At 43.2% G+C, this 18,735-nt stretch overlaps 1 protein-coding gene across 1 annotated transcript in view; it reads left to right on the plus strand.

Annotated features, from left to right (window-relative positions):
• TIAM1 (TIAM Rac1 associated GEF 1) overlaps positions 1–18,735 on the plus strand; it is a 210,243-nt gene that overhangs the window by 99,259 nt on the left and 92,249 nt on the right. Inside the window, exons 6-7 of the mRNA XM_077760193.1 lie at positions 13,343–13,542; positions 15,385–15,570. Of these exons, the coding sequence (XP_077616319.1) occupies positions 13,343–13,542; positions 15,385–15,570 (386 nt within the window). The remainder of the gene's footprint in view (positions 1–13,342; positions 13,543–15,384; positions 15,571–18,735) is intronic.

The following is an 18,735-nucleotide window of genomic DNA, read 5'->3' on the forward strand; positions in this document are numbered from 1 at the left end:
GGTGTATACTCAGGAATGGAATTGGTTTGTCATGGGGTAAATGTACACGTTCATATTTACTAAATGCTTCTAACCAGTTTCCCAAACTATAGAAATAATTTCTGCCCCTGTTGGCAGCCTAAGGGACTTTCAGATGTTCCCAATCCTTGCCCACACTTGGTAGTGTCAGATCTTTTTAATTTTTCATTTGTAAGCTATTAGTGTGAAGCTGACCACATTTGGGGGGGGGGTGTTAATGACCATTTCAACATCATCTTTGTGAAATGCATATTTCATTCTCTTTCCATGGAGTTGTCTCTCTTTAATGATTCGTGGCAGTTCTTTACATATTGTGTGCATCAAGTCTTTGTTGAACATATGCACTGCAAATGTCCTTTCCACTCTGTGGCTTGCTTGTTACTCTGTTAAAGATGTCCTTGGTTAATCTGACTTTTTAATTTAATTTAATTATTATTAGGTTTTTTTTTTTAATTTATTATTTCTAGGAGAGAGAGAGAGAGACAGCGTGAGCAGGGGAGGGTCAGAGAGAGAGGGAGTCACAGACTGAAACAGGCTCCAGGCTCCGAGCTGGCAGTCAGCACAGAGCCCGATGCGGGGCTTGAACCCACGAACGTGAGATCATGACCTAAGCGAAAGTCGGACGCTTAACTGACTAAGCCACCCAGGCGCCCCAATTATTATTAGTTTTTTACAAAAAGTTTATTTGTTTTTGAGAGAGAGAGAGAGACAGACAGACAGACAGACAGGGTGCAAGTGGGGAAGGGACAGAGAGAAAGCAGGCTCTGGACCCTGAGTTATCAGTACAGAGCCTGATGCAGGGCTCAAACTCATAGACCGTGAGATCAAAGTTGGAGGCTTAAATGACTGAGCCACCCAGGCGGCCTGTGACTTTTTGATTTTAATGTAGCTCATTCCTCAGGTCTTCCTTAATGGATAGTGCTTTTGTGTATCCTGTTTAAAATATCTACAGGCTCTGAGCCATGAAAATATTCTTCTATCTAGCTTATTAACCATTGTTTTTCTGTATCTGGCATAGCTTTTTAGTAATTTTTTGATTTCTTGTGTATAAGGGAATGCCTAATTAGGCTAACAAAAACAATAGGATGTGATATCAGCCGCTACTTTTTACTGAGCCCTTATTGAATGCCATCATCTTGGAAAGTGTTTTACAATGTGAGTCACATATACTTCTTTAAAATTTTTTTAAAAATTTGAGTATAGCTGATATATCATGTTATATTAATTTTAGGTGACAACACAGTTATTCAGCAATTCTATACGTTAGGCCGTGACTATTCCTGTAAGTGTATTTCCCTCCTGTCACCTGACACTGTTACTGACCGTACTTCTTCCGCTGTACTTTCCATCTCCGTGACTTATTTATTTTATAAGTGGAAGTTTATACCTCTTAATCCCCTTCACCTGTTTTGCCCAGTCCCCCCCTCTCCACCCCCCAGGCAATCACCAGTTTGTTCTTGGTATTTATGAGTCTGTTTCTGGGTTTGTTTGTTCATTTGTTTTGTCATTTCAGTTCCACATGAAAACGAAATCGTGAGTCATATTTAATTCTTACAGCAATCAGTGGGTTGGACAGCATATCCATATTTTAACCAATTAGTGTGGACTGTGTCTCCCATTTGGTGAAGCTGAGGCTTTTATAAAGGCTAATAATTAGATGCCAAGTAACACGGTTACTGAGTATTGGCTGGATTCAAACCAAGCCTCTCTTTCTCTAAAATCTTTCATTGTCTAAGCATACTATTTATCTTATTTCTGTTACTGTTTAATCTAAGAAGAACATGGGCAGGAATCACTGACCACAGTCAAAAGGGACTGTTTCTCATTCCCAATGAGTGGCTTAATTCTATTTCAGTATTTCGGCCATTCTTGACTCCCTACGCAGCTTAGATGATAATCTAATCCGTTTCAGGATACTCTTTTTACTTACACACCGCTGATGTGAATTCCTTTTGAAAGGACCTTCCTGGCCATAAAATTGCTAGTACAATCTAAATATCCAATAGGTTACATTGAATCAAATTCTTTTGTGGCAACACAGGACCTATTCATGAAAACCTCTGTGTCCACTTGTTGTGGTGAGATTTTTATGCTACTTACGTGGGATAGAGCACAAAATGAACCTTTTCAGAAGAAATTGCTGCTGTTCAGGATCTTGGAGGGCATTTTCTACCTTCTACTTCTTGTAATCCACAGGACTCTAGAGGGGCTAGGTGTGAAAGAAACCTGTGTGTGTGAGGGGTGAGGTTAACCCAAGGGAGATCAACCACAATTATGGAAATAATTTGTTATTTACCCCAGCCCCAGGGCTCAATTCACTGTGCATGGTTTACAGAGCCAGTGTGCTGCTGATTTGATGCTGCTATTCAGATTTGCCCATGGTAAGGAGATTCACATTACCAGCAAAAGCAGAAAAAGGAGTTTTGTGTGCAGGAGAGGGGTGTGAATGGGCATGAATATTAGAGCAGCTTATGTAGAATAGGTGCTATGCTGTGGGCAAAGTGAGGCCATAGCTCCTGCATTGAAACTGCTTCGGGGACCTTCCCTCAAACTGGAAGGCAGACCCAGCACCTGCCACCTACAAAGTACATTTTCCTCTTGGACCTTCCTTTGTCCATTACCGCTGGGTGTTACATACAATTCCAAAAACCTCCATGACTTTTATGGTAACATACCCTAATACTAGGTTTTTATTCCTACATCAAACGTCTTAGGGCCATAATTAGCAGGCAGGGTAAAATGACTCCTGATGGGATGCAAAGTCATATGCAATGATGCGTCTAAAGAAGCATAGAGACTATCTCTCTGGGAGGACTGCCTTTCTATAGAAAGTTGCTTGTACGAGGGTATAGCATGCGTAATTAAAAAGAGACTGGTGAACAAAAGAATAGTGCTTACGCCATGATGGTAAATTGGGAATTAGGTGTAATAATCCAAGTCCGATGTCTGAGAGGTAGCAAATGCTCATTATTTTTTAAAAAATATTTCTGAGAGAGAGAGACAGAGAGATAGAGGGAGAGAGAGAGAGCACAGGAGAGGGAGGGGCAGAAAGAGAGGGGGAGAGAGAATCCTAAGCAGGCTCCACGCTGCCAGCACAGAGCCCCATGCTGGGCTCAAACTCCTGAACCAAGAGATCATGACCTGAGCCGAAATCAAGAGTCAGATGCCTAAGGGACTCTAGCAAATGTTCATTCAATCTTACGGTTCTCATTTTAATGATAAAAAAAAAAAAGTGACTGGTTCCCTTTATTTCTGTGAAATAAGGATCTTTATGGAAGTTGAGTGTGGCTTCCCTGCCAAGAGGCTAAGGCTTTGAGTTTTATTAGGCTCTTACGCTCTGGATGATTATCTTGAAGTACCACATCTGGTTATGTGTAGACTTGACCGGAGTCATTGGCACACATGTCCTGAACAAGGGCAGCCAGATTAGGGAAGATTCTGGAAGTCATCTTTTACAAAGAGGCATGAAGTGGACTTGGTAGAAAAGACTCCAGAGGCGATTTAACATCTTGGACTTGAGTAGATTAAAGTCCAGCCTCTCCCTCAAGGTAGGCACTCTCTCTGCAAAGCTTCTGACAGCTGGTCAGCCGGCCCAGTGCGTGACCACCTCCATCCCTGGGAAGCTTCTAGCTCTTCAACCATCTGCTTTGTTAGGTAGCTCCAAAATTGATTAAGTTCTCTGTCATGTTGAGACAACACATTCCTTCTGGTGACTTCTGTCATTTCCCTGGGTGTCCATATTTTTCTCAAGTCTAAAGCAAGTCTCTCTCATAACCTTTTAAATGCTTGGAAACAGATCTCATCTACCTACTGCCATGTCTTCTGTTTAGGCTTCCCTGAATAAGGTTTCTGAGCTATTCTCTTTATGTTTCAGTCCTTTCCTTGATAGTCGTCCTTGTAAATACTTCTGGAACCCAGCACCCTGTCTCCCAGGAGATCAGTCCAGTGTAGCCTCTCTGCAGTTTGGTGCCTACTCTTCCCGTTTGCTTCCACAATGTTAGTGTCAATTCCTCAATTCATTAGGAACCACACCTAACTGTTGACTCATACTGAGCTTGTGGTGTATCAAACCCATAGCATCAACTCTTACAAGGTCCCTTTCATCTTATTTTAATAGATATTTCCAGAACTCTAAGTGCAGATGTTAAATTTCCTTCTTTGAGATTTTATGCGTGCGGTTTCTGTCCTTCTGATGAACTTGTCGAAACCATCTTGGATCCTAATTTGGTCGTCCCTCTTAACTTTGTGCTCCGTGTGGATAAGACAAACTGGATCTTTGGTGGTGGTCTTTCTGTTGCTTTCAATGTTGCCTTAGTCTGTAGCTAAGTCCTGTTTTCTCATCACTGTAGATCTCCCTGCCTCTAGCCCACCACTTTAGAAATATTTACCTTTGGTTTTGACATGGGTGAGTGGTGAAGAAGGGAGAACTCCTAAAATGGGTGGAGCCCCAGGCAAAATTTTTTATCTACATTAAGAATTTGACTCACCCCAGATGAACTTTGTCAACACCATTCTGGTGGCTCATCTCATGCAATCTAGTGAAAGAAATACCAGCTAGGCTAGTGGGAACAACCACTAGGCCTAGACTCATGTCTAAGAGCTCCGTAGCAGACCTTATTGATACCACGTGTGGCATACAGGGTCAGAGAGCTCCCCGAAGGGAAAGTGTACTGGGGGTGGAGGGTTCCTCCTGGACCCTGTCCGTTTTGGGCACCAGAAGAGGTATTTTCAAAATATGGGGCTCCATTTGCCTAGCTCTTAGGAGAGTATTGATGGAGAGTGTAGATGTTGAAGTACAAAATGAATATACAGGGCTCGTCATTTACAGCACATGCCCTCCTATTAACATATGTTAAAAGTACAGTGAATATAATTGTAGCTGAGCTGGATTTTAGTATATAATTTGTATACTGTTATGTATTATTCAAATAATATGTTACTGATAGTATTCATTTTCCTTTTCACATTTCATTATTTTTTTGTTTCTTAAAAAAATTTTTTTAATGTTTATTTTTTTTGAGAGAGAGGGAGAGAAACAGAGCATGAGTGGGGGAGGGGCAGAGAGAGAAGGAGACACAGAATCTGAAGCAGGCTCCAGGCTCTGAGCTGTCAGCACAAAGCCCAATGCAGGGCTTAAACTCACAAATCATGAGATCATGACCTGAGCCAAAGTCAGACGCTTAACCAGCTGAGCCACCCAGGCGCCCCCATATTATTTTAAATTTCTGTGAAGTCAGTATCAGCACATAGTTTTAAAGAATTCCATTAACCTTAAAGAACTTAAAGTGAAATTCTCTTCTAATCCCTGCTTAACCTCTTAGCCTAGCCTCAGTCCTCCAAAATAATTATGCTCAATTATTTTAGCTCGGTCTTTTTTTGTTTAGTTATCCCCACCCCCTTGCCCGCCCCTGCCTTGCATTTACCCTCATTTCTCATTAACATGCTTATAGTATTTTTAAATTAACTTTGGACATTAACTACTGACTCTGTGATCATAGATGAATATTTAGCTGTATTATATATGAATTGTGCTTTCTTCATATTCCTATATAGTTATATGAACATTTAGGATTAAATCAATAGTCTCTGTTAGACTGTTAGGATGTTCCATGCTGCTATGACCATATAAATAATATTAGCTGCTGGGCCAATTACTGTACAATCATTTGATTTCCTATCTTGAACAACTTTTTGGGTTTTTTTTCCCCTGTAGTTAACGCCTGCCTCTTTTTTCTGCTCCATTTGTTTACTTTTATGCTTACTTAGCAGTATTTTCTAAGTCTCCACTTTATTACCTAATTGCACAGTACTGTTTTGTTCCCTGGAGACTGCCTTTCCCTTTATCATTCTGCTCCAATCTGTTTGCTCTCTAGGCCTCAGGCATAATAGTTACCATGGATTTCCCCTTACCATCCTAGTTAGAGTCTTGGATTGCAAGTTTTCCTTTTTTTTCTCCTTCATTTTCATTATAAAACAAACAAACCTGTGGTAGTTTCCTACAAAATGGTTCATATTTGAAAATGTCTTTATTCTACCTTTTACTTGAATAATCTTTGAGTAATTTGAAATTTCGGTTGGAAAATTATTTCCTTTGTTCACTTATCATTATCAGTTCTGAATAACTTGAGTGTGCTTCATTTTCTCTTTTGAAGGTTTAGAATAATTTTCTATTACCAGGGTTATGATTTCTCAAAGAGATTTTAATTTTAGTTATTTTTTTATTCCTAAATGCTTTCCCTGTCTCTCTTCTCCCTTGCTCTCTCCCTCCCCTCTCTCTCCTACTTTTCCTTCCTTCCCCTCTCCCCTATCTCTTCCTCCCTCGCTCCATTTCTTTCTCTCTCCTTCTTTCCTTTCTTCTCCTCTCCCTCTGTCCTTCTCTCCTTTTCTCCCTTTTTCTTCCTCCCTCCTTTCTACCATATCCATTTTCAGTGTAATCTGTGCATTTCTTTATTGTTTATAGCTTTAGATTCTTTTGTGTTTCCATCTCACGGGATATTACTGAGTTCTTGGGAAATATGGCCTCAGGCTTTGTTTCTCTTTTCATGATATATTTTCTTCTGTGTGCTCTAGTCTCTGCCTTTCATGCTAGAGGCTTTCGTCCAATGGGGATTCTTCATTATCTGATCATATTTAAACGTGAAATCTCAAAAAAGTGCTTGGATATTGTTTGTGCCATCTACTGGGGGCTTTTATAGCATGAACAGATGGTAGAACCTTTTTGTGGATGGTGTCCATTTGACAGTATTTGTTGGTCTTTTCTGTGGGGCTACTCCGCTCTGCCAGAGATGCATCCTGCCGTTGCCATTTACTGGGCAGCCTTCCATTTATTCCCCTAGAGTCTGGAGCCTCTCTACTCCAAGGAATTTACCTTGGGTGGGTGAGGGGGTAGAGAGGTGAGGGAGTAGGGACGTGAGGGAGGGAAGAGTGCCCAGTTTATGACTTTTTTCAGCGGATGGGAGCAGCCCCATATTGTTCTCTTTACACATGTTAAAAATGATTGCTTACTGGGGCACCTGGCTGGCTTAGTCAGTAGAGCCTGCGACTCTTGATCTTGGGGTCATGAGTTCAAGCCCCATGTTGGGTGTAGAGATTCCTTAAGGAAATTTTAAAAAGTGATAGCTTACTTAAGTCTTGTGTGAACAGAATTCTAGAATATGCTAGAGAGAGAAATAATTAAAAAAAAAAAAATCCAGACTTTCAAGAGTTCACACAGGAACTTCATTTGCAACTAACCTCTTAAAAACATGTAACTCTGTTCCTTTTTTTTCTTGTTGTTCTTTTTAAATGGGAAAAAGAAGTTCAACCTACTTTCCAATTATTCCTGTGCTCCTACAAACCCCACTTATCTGAAATTTTAGTTTTCTAGATCTGGCATATATTCCCTCGTATTTCCCTCGTTGAAAACAAATTTCCTTTTTCCTGCCACTCACGTAAACCATTGATTATCTGAAATCACTGAGTATCCTCTGTTCAGTTGGATAATTGAAGCTGGATCTATTTAAATACATAATGAATACATAAAGTGCATCTTAACTCTGCACTCAAAGAGGCTCTTAGGCAAAATGCATTTTTTTTTTTGCTGATTATATTCCTCCGTTGGCAAGAACTTTGCGTATCCCCTTCACTGAACTTCATACAGTTTTTATATCATCTCCAGAAGGCAGAGGCAGAATTATAAAATTCAGTCTTGCTGCCGTCTGCTGCTGTTTGTTTAATTGAAGTAGGGGAGCGTGGAGGAAGTCAAGAGGGTACCATTGTTGGTGGGGGGTGTCTCTCCTCCCTGCCCTTTCGACCACTGGATGCTGACGGAGAGCCCTTCAGTAGACCCGATGTCCCTAATTAAACTTGCCTGCTTCAACAAGGTGATGCAAAGGTAGCGGCTTTGAAATGCTTTTTCTAGCATGTCAGGGTCTAGATCCTGGGGAGTCCACACTGGGAAGCAGTCTCTCAAGCGGGTGGTCTGCTGTGAGCAGCTCTGGATTGTTAAGCCTGGAAACTGCCAAGGACCATGGAGAGTTTTGTCTGCAGAACTCGCTGCTGACAGCAGTCAGGTATGCCTAGCCCACCCTCTCTGTGTATCCCGGTGGGAACAGACAAGCCCTTTCAGAAAGCTCATTTAGTGAATTGTGCTTCTTAGAGACAGACGTGGCTTAATGATAGAGAAAGGCCAAGACCGCTGTGTTGTTTAGACAGGGCAGCAGGAGCAAAAGTTCTCTCTAATGGAACTGCCTTCAGCTGCCGACGGGTTTCAGAGAAGCTTGGAGGCTCGAGGTGTGCTTCATGGTTAGAACGAGCGACAGATACATTTTTCATGAAGCGCTGATCAGACTTTCCTCTGTATCTTTTTCTAGGTTATGGGGTTTGGTGCTTTCGTTGATTTCTTCAAATTTTAATTGTGGTGAAGTATATGTGACGTACCATCTTAACTATCTTTAAGTATACAGATGAGTGGGGTTAAGTACGTTCACATCCTTGTACACATGTCCCCACTGTCTGTCTCCAGGACTCTTCATCTTGCAAACTCGAAACTCTGAATGCTAACTCTCCTTATTCCCACCTTCCCCTAACCCCTGGCAACTACCACCTTTCTTTCTTTGAAATACATAAATTTCAGGACAGCTGCTCTGCCCAAATTAAATAAACATCTTTCAAAGGATGTTTAGCCTTATCGACTAGTATCAGTTTCCTTTCTTTCCACTACTTTTTTTTTTAAGATTTTATTTTTATTTATTTATTTTTAAATTTTTTCATGTGTATTTTATATTTGCGAGAGAGAGTGCACGCACGTGCAGGGGAGAGGCGTAGAGAGAGGGAGTCACAGAATCCGAAGCAGGCTCCAGGCTCTGAGCTGTCAGCACAGAGCCCAACGTGGGGCTCAAACCCACGAACTGTGAGATCATGACCTGAGCCGAAATTGAATGCTTAACCGACTGAGCCGCCCAGGCACCCCCTTAAGATTTTATTTTTAAGCAACCTGTGCACCCATCGTGGGGCTCAGATTTACAACCCTGAGATTAAGAGCCACACGCTCCCCCGACTGAGCCAGCCAGGTGCTTCCTTTCCACTTAACTGGGGTGCAGAGATAAACTCTCAGACATCAGAGTGAAACATGTTGCCCTTGGCCGAATTTGGCAGAGACCTTAAAGGTGGAGGGAAGAAGGGGCCCAGGGCTCTGCTTCCATTAAGTAAAGAGAGGAAAAGCCTACTGTTCTGTAAAACCTATCAGATTATGGCTGTTCTTGGAGGCTAAAAGTGTGTTCTGTAGACTCTTCCAAAAGCATTCTGCAAGCATGCCTTTAGAAAGGTGTTGAGCATAGTGAGGGCCCCGGTCAGGGTGAGTAGGTTACGCTGTAGAGGGAGCAGCCCCCACACCCGCATGGCTTACCACACCTCTTCGCTGTCTGATGGACATTGGCTATGCAGCTGTGTCCGCCCTGGGCTCTCGGGGACCCAGGCTGACAGCAGTTCCATTGTGACACATGCTTCCACGGTTATAACCCAAGGGACAAGGATGGGGGCAAATCAGGCTTTTGTTTCGTAATGACACCTGATGCTTCTCCTCAAATTCATCGGCCAAAAAAACCCAAGTGACATGGCCACACCTAACTTCAGAGGGAGCAGGAAAGTACTGTCCTCCATGTCCCTAGGAGGAGCTCCACATATTACAGGGGCAGCACTAATGGCCCTGTGGGGGGCCCCAGCTTTGGGGTGGTTGCTGAGAACTAAGTGGCCAGGGGCAGTGTGGCCTATTGTGCAAAATGTCTTCTTAAGGACAGAATTGGTAGAGACCGAGGTTTATGGTAAATGACAGTGTTATCCTTCATTCTTCTGGGCTCTGGTTTCTCCGTTCATAAAATGTGCCTGGGCCCCTTCTAAGGCAAATTTTCATTTGTAATTTCATTCCTAAATTTTACATTTGTAACTTAAATTACCAGAGTCTGTANAAGGTTTATAGTAAATGACAGTGTTATCCTTCGCTCTTCTGGCTCTGGTTTCTCCGTTCATAAAATGTGCCTGGGCCCCTTCTAAGGCAAATTTTCATTTGTAATTTCATTCCTAAATTTTACATTTGTAACTTAAATTAGCAGAGTCTGTATCAGGGAATTTCAGATCTTCCCGTCCATTCTTCAGACCTTCTGTCCGGCTTGTGGGGGTTTCCTTGTCTTACTCTGTGCCTTGGGGCAGGAGGGGTTTGGGAGTGGAGGGTTCTAACTGAGGCACAGGTAGGGGAGGGGCAGCTGGCCGTGGGAGCGGCGGAGGGAGGGGGGATGGATGCTGACCTCACACCAGGCGTCCGCGTACCTGGTGTTTTTACAGGAGACATGGCCTCCCCTCGGCGGCACATGCCGCCTCTGCACAGATTACGTCTGAAACGCTCCCAACAGTGTCCCTTTGAAATAGGTGAAAACACCCGCTTCCCTAAAGTCTAAAAGCTCCTTGTTTCCATTGAGCAGCACATACAACGGACAAAGCCTGTTTCAGCTCAAGGAAGCGGCTGTTTTTAACAGCTACTGCCTGACACCGAGGACGACGACAGAGGCATAGCCCTGTGAAAGGTCCATGCTGTTTGGAGCTTCCATTGCAAAATTATAGGGGACAGCTTTTAATGAAAAATGGAATCTGAGATATATTCTGTTTGGGGATAGTTACAGAAAATTGAGATGTATGCTCAGGGTAATGGATCTTAGAAGGGTTTTTAAAATACTGTCTATTAACTATAATATCTACACGGAAAAGTACACATTTTGATGGTGTTTTCATAAGCTCATACGTCCGTGTCATACACGCATGTAACCAGCACCTGGACTGAGAAGCTGAATGTGGCCAGCACCCCAAAGCCCCCCGACCTTGTGGTTTTTTCCATTTGCTTCCCCACTCCTACCCAAAGAGCTACTCTTCTGACCTCTCACCTTAGTTTTGCCCGTTTTTGTACTTTATATAAATAGAATTGTAGTCTGTGTTCTTGCATCTCAGGCTTCTTTTCCTCCGTGTTGTGTGAGATGTACTCAGGTCGCAGTCTTTCATTCTCCTTGCTGTATAGTATTTCATTGTGTGATTACACCACACTCATTTATCCATTCTGCTGGTGACGGGTGTTTGGATAGTTTCCAGTTCTGCCCACTGAAAATTATGCTGCTATAAACATTTTGGTACATATGTTTTGGTGAGCATATGAATGCATTTTTGTTGAGTGTATACCCAGGAGTGCATTTCTGGGCTCGCAAGGCATGCATATATTCAGCATTCTTTAGGTAGCATCAAAGAGCCTTCTGAAGCATGCAGACCACTTACTTCTGCATCCAGCAGCCAACAGTGCATAGCAATTCTGGGTGCCCCGTATCTCTGTCATCACTTGGTATTTTCTTCCTGGAAGCTTTTCTTTTAGAAAAGAATCCTTATGAGATGTTTTTTCCATGTGAGCAGACCCGTTCCCTAATAAATACATTTAAAAAAAAAAAAAAGAAAGAGGAAAAGTAACTCCACTTAGGAAAAATACGCACTGATGCCGTGGTGGAGAGAGACCCCAAGGTCAAATGCTATACCTTGTACTAGGCAGATAAATGCGTGGTGCATTTATCCCGTGTGGGAGGACACGAAACTCAGTATTTTTCTTGAGTTACTTTAAAGTGATATCAAAAGATAAAATGTAAGACAGTGACTTCCTAAGAGGAGACACACATTAAAAATGTCAAGCAAAGTTAAGTCTTAAAGACCCGTCTCCTATACAGATATGTGCATCCTCCCCGCCCCCGCCAACAAGTATTTACCTCTGATTCCCAGTGCTGCTATCTCCTCTTCTCCTGCTCAGTTTTCACAAAATGATTTCATTTGATCACTCTGCTGTTTCTTTATGAGAATGTCTAGCTTATTGAAATATTTAGACAGAGGCACGTATTTTGTTAGAAATATAACAAACGTCAGATTGTTTACATTCATCCAGCCTGTCCTGGCTTTGTTCGCTGTTGCCATTTGTAACATTTGTTGCGATTTTCTTTGTGGACTACAAAACTGATGGAATTCAGAAATAATGTAGACACCTGGGGTGGTCTTTGGTTGCTGGGAGAGTGATAGGCGGATGGGGACCTGCTATGGGACTTTGGTTTGCAGACTTTCACTCAGCTGAGTTTGGAAACCAAGAAGATGCATCAGAGAGAGAGAGAAAAAAATCAGTGTTTTGTGTGTGAAAATGATGTTGGCTATTACTTTCGTATTGAAGCGGCTGAATAGACCTTTTCTTCAGTGAGCTAATTTCTGAGTGTTTATTAAACCTCTCTGGGCTTAAGGGGATACCCGGAACATTCTAGTGTGTCCTCACTTATAAATACTCAATTGACTGAGTTCCTAAAGTATTAGTAATCGTGTGTTTCTACAGATGAACCATCTCCCCCGAACTGTTCTCTGACATTTGCCTTTCAGAGCACCTCAAGTCCCTTGGAGGTTGATTGTGTGTTGTTGGGGACTACCATTTTCTTTAAAGTGACCCTGCTACTCTTCACTGCTGGGTGGCCCTTTCCCTGCGTACTCCTGTATGTCTCCAAACCTAATACTGCATCTGGCTGCCTTGAGCTTCTTCCACCACGCTCACTGTGTCCTTGCTGCTTGACTCTGGCATGGGGCCTTTGGATGTGGGTCACAGCAGTTCACTAGGGGCAGGGCTGCTGTGTCTTCCTTGGTCAGTAATGTCCCTTGGCCTCATTCCCACTTTGGAAGCAAGCATCCCTCTTTGGAAACTGACCTTTGCTTCGTAGCAACCCTCTTAACTAGGAACTAAAGCTCTCCGTGCATATACAAGTGTCTTAATTTGGATTGCTATAACAAACGGATAAATAAATAAACAGGTGGCTTATAAATGACAGACACTGACTCCTCACATTCCGGAGGCTGGAAGGCCAAGTTCAAGGTGGCAGCATGGGAGGGGCAGGCTAGCTCCCTGATTCATAAACGGTATCTTCTCGCTGTGTACTCACTCGGCAGAAGGGGACTAGTTAGCTCTCTGGCCTTTTTATAAGAGCACTGATCCCCTCCACCCTCATGACCTAATCCTCCTCCCGAGGCTCCATCCCCCAATACTATCACTCTAGGGGTTAGGATTCCAAACTTTGCATCCGGGGGAGACACACACATTCATTCCGTCGCAACAAGTGAGTTCAGGCAGTACCCCTGAGTGAGCACACGTGGAGGAGGCTTCATTCTAGACAGTTCTTGGGGCTGGGGGTGGGTGCGTGTCTGACCTGAGACCAACTTACATATTCCGTGCAGGACGGGGTCAAGAAGGGTAGCCTTATGTGGTTGTCCAGACCTGTCACCTGGGCTCTTGCCATAGCTTCCCTAGAAATGCCGATACTCACTGCTGATGANGCCGTAGCGAGACACCACCACAAAGAAGACACGCTCCGGCTCCTGAAGTCCGAGATCAAAAAACTGGAGCAGAAGATTGATATGGATGAGAAGATGAAGAAGATGGGTGAGATGCAGCTGTCTTCAGTCACCGACTCAAAGAAGAAGAAGACGATACTAGATCAGGTAATCGCTCTTCCGCGTTCAGACTTGGGCGGGGTTGGCAGGTCGTTCAAGCTCCTCCACGTCGTGGCGGCCCGTCATCCAGGCCGCCGAGTTCCTCATTGTGACTGTCAGCCTTCCTCACCCGTCGTTTGCAGCCGGTTGTTATGAGCTGGAGGGAACAATATTACCTTGAATGGGAGACAGAAATCTAATAGAGGAGCCTTCCCTTTCCCAACCACTGCCGTGCTATTCTGGGGCTTCTGTGTCATTGCCAAGTCTGCCGGCTTCCTTCCCCACCTTGTCCGGTTGGTTGGTGGGGGAAGCTCAGCTGTGGGGAGTTGCATTCCTGACTCCTCGGTGAATTTAGACAAGGTAGAGTGTGTTTGAAAAAGCGTGTATGTACCTGCAGTATGTGATCATAAATAAGTAGATTTCATGCTAAGAAAAGAAAGATGTATGAAGAAATAGGACAGTTGTGCCTTCTACCCAGTTGTTTCAAAGTCAGCGAGCAGCCATCTAATCATGCCTTGAAACTTTGTCTTCATGGTTAGGGAATAATCATGAGAGTAAGTGGATTTCGGTAATGGAACAGTGGGTGGCGTGGGCCAGCGGGTGGTTTCCCATGGGCTCTCTCCCTCTGTTACCTGGAGCTCTATTTGTGTTAATTGAGGCACGGCTCACATAGCATACAATTAACCATGTTAATGTGTACAACTCCGTCGCATTTAATACGTTCACAGTATTGAGCAACCGCAACCTGTGTCTAGTTCCCACACGTTGTCATTCACCCCAGGAGGAAACTCTAAACTGTTAAATGGCTCCCCTCTGCTCCTGGAATTCTGCCTCTATGGATTCCCCCATTTCAGATGTTTTTCTATGAGTGGAATTACACAATATATGACCTTTTGTGTCTGAGTTCTTTCACTTCACGTCATGTTTTGGGATGCATCCACATTGTAGTGCACGTCAGTTCTTCATCCCTTTTTATGGCTATTATCCATCGCACGCTCTCACCACAATTTGCTTATCCATTTGTCCATTGATGGATACTTGGGCTGTTATCTGCTTTTTGGCTGTTGTGAATAGTGCTGTGAACATACGTATACACTAACACTATATTCTAAGTCACAGTAAAAAGTAGACATCAGCCATTAACCCCTATCCATGTCATTGTTAACATCACTGAGCCTTTACTATGCACCAGGCCATGTACTAAGTCTTTTTCTTCCATGATCTCATCTATCACTTCAGTCTTAGGAAGTAGGTGTCATTTTGCCCCTTTGAAAACTGAGCAGATATCTCAGATCTACTCTGTGGTTGGGATTTTATTCCAGAGCCTGGACCTTCTAGTGTTTTCTGCCTCCCACCTCGTACCGTGTGCCACCCACCTCTTCCCAAAAGCTGTTGGTCTCTTTGCCTCTGATCTATAATTCACCTCCCTTTTCTTTTTCTCTTTGTCTTTCTATGAAAAGTCATCTCTTGGTAAATCCTGCATTTCTCCAGCGGTAAAAACCCTACAGATTTTACTTCCTTGGGTTTGTGGCCCAGAGCTTGGAGCTGATGGCCTGGAATGCCTACAAACACGACATTGTAAGAGGAGGAAACAGAGCAGCTAACATATACTTTCTGTTTGCCAAACTGGATTTATGACTGTGGGTCTTTGTGAAAAAATGTGTAAGCTATGAAAACAGGAATACTTGAGCTGCTGTTTCCTAAGAAATTCGGGGTCCCTGTTGTTTGCCCATTAGGATTACATTCAATACCTTGACAATGTATAGCTTTGTAACGTTGTGTAGGACGAAGTTGTTAACATTTGTCTTCCCTTTTCCTCACCTTTCCTTTTTCCGTATTCCCACCGCCTAGATCTTCGTTTGGGAGCAAAATCTTGAGCAGTTCCAGATGGACCTATTTCGTTACCGCTGTTATTTAGCCAGCCTCCAAGGTGGGGAACTGCCAAACCCCAAAAGGCTACTTGCTTTTGCAAGCCGACCAACGAAAGTGGCAATGGGCCGCCTTGGAATCTTCTCTGTATCATCCTTTCATGCCCTGGTGAGTCGAAGCCGATGTGTTCTCAAGAAATATTTATCTTGACAATTAATCCTGAGCAGGACTTGACAGGAGTCTCTGAAGTGTTTCTCTAGTTCACTGCTAGGTGTGGATTTGTGACGCGTCCTCTGCGGTGGGTACAGATCTTCATTTGAATGTGTTCTGAAATGCATTCCTTAAGCCTCTCGTGATGGGGCCTAAATTATTGTGCAAAGAAAAGAGGAAAGGTATTTATCTTAAGAGATCTCTGCATGTAGTGTTTGTTGGGAACTCCTGTCATCTTTAGGCAGTGTCCTGGTTTTAATCCAATACAGTTTTGTTTTTATATTAACCTTATGGAAATATTAAGCAGAGAGCTCTCTCATTTGTAAATGCATTCTCTCTCTCTCTCTCTCTCTCACCCACACACATGCACATGCACATACTGAACACAGATACCATTGGTGATCCTCCTTTCATTTTATTTTTCAAGACTCTAATTCCAGAAATCAGTTCTTTCCAGTCATAAATATACCTGATGCATTTGAGGAAACTAAGGATCTTCCATGATTTTCCAAACCAACATATGTGTTTCCTCGGGAAAGAGAATTTTCACCTGACCTCCGGGACAGCAGATTGCGTTGCTGTGTTGTGTTTGCAATCTGTAATTTTATGTACTTGCTAAATCGTGAACAGCTTTATGTACTTTTGGTTCCTTTCTTCTCAAAAACTGCTGTTGCGAGTAACATGGTTTCAGCCCATCCAAGTCGACACCCACTTAAAACGTACTGCACCTTAGCACATTTGCTGTGGAATTAAATGTTAAGTCTCAGGTTCCAGAAACTGCTTTGGAAAACCTTAGCTCTGCTTGGCTTGCCTCATCAGCTGTACCCTTCAATTGGATTCAGAGCTGCAGTTCAGTCAAAGGCATTTGTATTCTTTATAAATAGATTAGCGTCATCATTCAGATAATTAGGGGTAGATTTACATTTTTAAAGAAGTCTTAAACCAATTTCTGGAGTTATTAAAACCGAGTCCTGATTTGTTCTGCTAATTACAACTCAGCTCTTGGTCTTTCTTGGTCTCCCTGGCTACCATCTCTCCATATAACTGTTAAGTCCTTTTTTTTTTTTTTTTAAAGTGATGGATCAGTGTGCTATGATGAATAAGTCTTCTAAATGTTTTCTAGTTTGAGGCTCAGGACTGTGTCGCTGAGGCCCAGACACCAATTTATAACTTGACCGAATCTCGCTTTGTGTGTTCTGGGCAGTGGGGGGGAAAGGATAAGACTTCTTGTTTACTGCATTGTAAGAATGTCACAGATTGAAGCATTGAAATGCATTTTTATAGGGAGTTCATGATCCCGGTGATGCAGATTCAATATTAATTCTAAACCCAAGCATCCAAATGGCCTTTTCCTGTAACTGGGCTTGATAGGTTGGGGCAAGAGTAATTTTGCTATCTGTCTAAAACTTCTTTGCCTTAATTATTTTCTTCAAAGCCATTGGAGCTAACTTTATGATTATCCTTTCATAATTTATCTTCAGACCTTCTAATTGCCTCTATCTCAATATCTGTGGTTTGTGTGTACTTTTCTTTGGATGGGCAGGCTGTTAAAAATCTGGCCAGCTGAAGATAGGAGGGTTAGTAATTTAGGCTTTTTGGTCCGTGACTTTAAAGAATGTTTATTTATTTAAGTTTATTTTTAAGAGTGAGGGAGAGAGGACAAGGTGGGGAGGTGCAGAGAGAGAGGGAGACAGAGGATCTGAAGAGGGCCCTGCACTGACATCAGAGAGAGCCCGACGCAGGGCTCGAACTCATAGACTGTGAGATCATGACCTGAGCCGAAGCCTGAAGCTTAACCGACGAAGCCACCCAGGCGCCCCTCAAGAAGAATATTTAAGTTCTTAGATGCAGCTCTCTTTTCCTTTGGTGGTTACCTTCCCCCACCCCCTCAGCTGTAATGTGAGTCTTACATAGGTCTGTGTGTCCTCGCAAACTTCTCTTTTTCACAAGGGGTTTCATTTCACACAGAACAAGTTAGGCAAGCCCGTTAGGTATCTGCTCCTGTTTGTTGCCCCATTCATGTAGGAGGTCCCGGGAAGGGAATTGTACAGTCTGATTTATTGGATACTTAATTTTTCCTCCACTCCTTGGCATTTGACCCCAAAGAGGTCCCCCACCCCCTTTCAGGATTGAAACATGTTTCATCAATTTAGCCTTTGTCCAGACTTTGTTTCTTCTTCTTTTAAGTGGGAGGCATGGGAGGGGGAGGAGGTGTGAGGGCAGCAGGGCTGGGGGTGGGCGGGGAGAGTTGGGCTACAATTTAAGCCCCATTCACCAGGAGGGCTTCCCATAATGCTCAGTGATTTGCAGTAATTAACTGAAGGGTCCCCGCTGTACTCTTTGAAAGAAGGTTATCATTGTTCTTGTTTGCACAGATGAGCAGAATGATAGAGTAATCAGGTTCCGGCCACAAAGGGAGGCATTGTCTAGGCAAAGATCATTGAGAAACTCTTGAGCTCTTGTCTGCTAGTTCTTTTGCCAGCTTTTTTTTTTCCCCCTCCAAAATCCCTTTGCTTATTTTGAGTCATTATTGTGTTGGGGGTAGCAGTTACTTCTGCAGTTTACAAGGCCCCCAGCAGCGCAGCAAAGTTACTGTGAGAACCCCCAGCGAAGTGCCCAGTTGTTAAACAGACTCAACCAACTGGTCAGCCCGTAACTGAGAACATTTATGGTTGTGTAAGTTTTGCTGCTGGACTCTTGTTTTTCTGAAATTGTAAACAATTACAGTCGTGATCGTATTATACGGAGGATCTCTGTTTTTGCTTTTTTTAATGTTTATTTATTTTTGAGAGAGAGAGAGAGCACAGAGGGAAGGGGCAGAGATAAAGAGGGGGACACAGAATCTGAAGCAGGATCCAGGCTCCTCGCTATTAGCGTGGAGTCCGACGCGGGGCTTGAGCTCACGAACCACAGGACCGTGACCTGAGCTGAAGTTGGCCTCTTAACCAGTTGAGCCACCCAGGCTCCCTCTGCTTTTGCTGTGTGATGTTGGTTTATTTCGTTTATTCATTCAATCAGCAAATACATGTGACAACTGGCATAGGTCATTTATTCTCCTTATGATTAGGGTTATAGCAGCAAACATCGCAGAGCTCTTTTCCTATTGGAGATTATATTCTTGTG

This window comes from Crocuta crocuta, unplaced genomic scaffold (genome assembly GCF_008692635.1).
Source record: "Crocuta crocuta isolate KB4526 unplaced genomic scaffold, BGI_CrCroc_1.0 scaffold369, whole genome shotgun sequence".
Classification (NCBI taxonomy): Eukaryota; Metazoa; Chordata; class Mammalia; order Carnivora; family Hyaenidae; genus Crocuta; species Crocuta crocuta.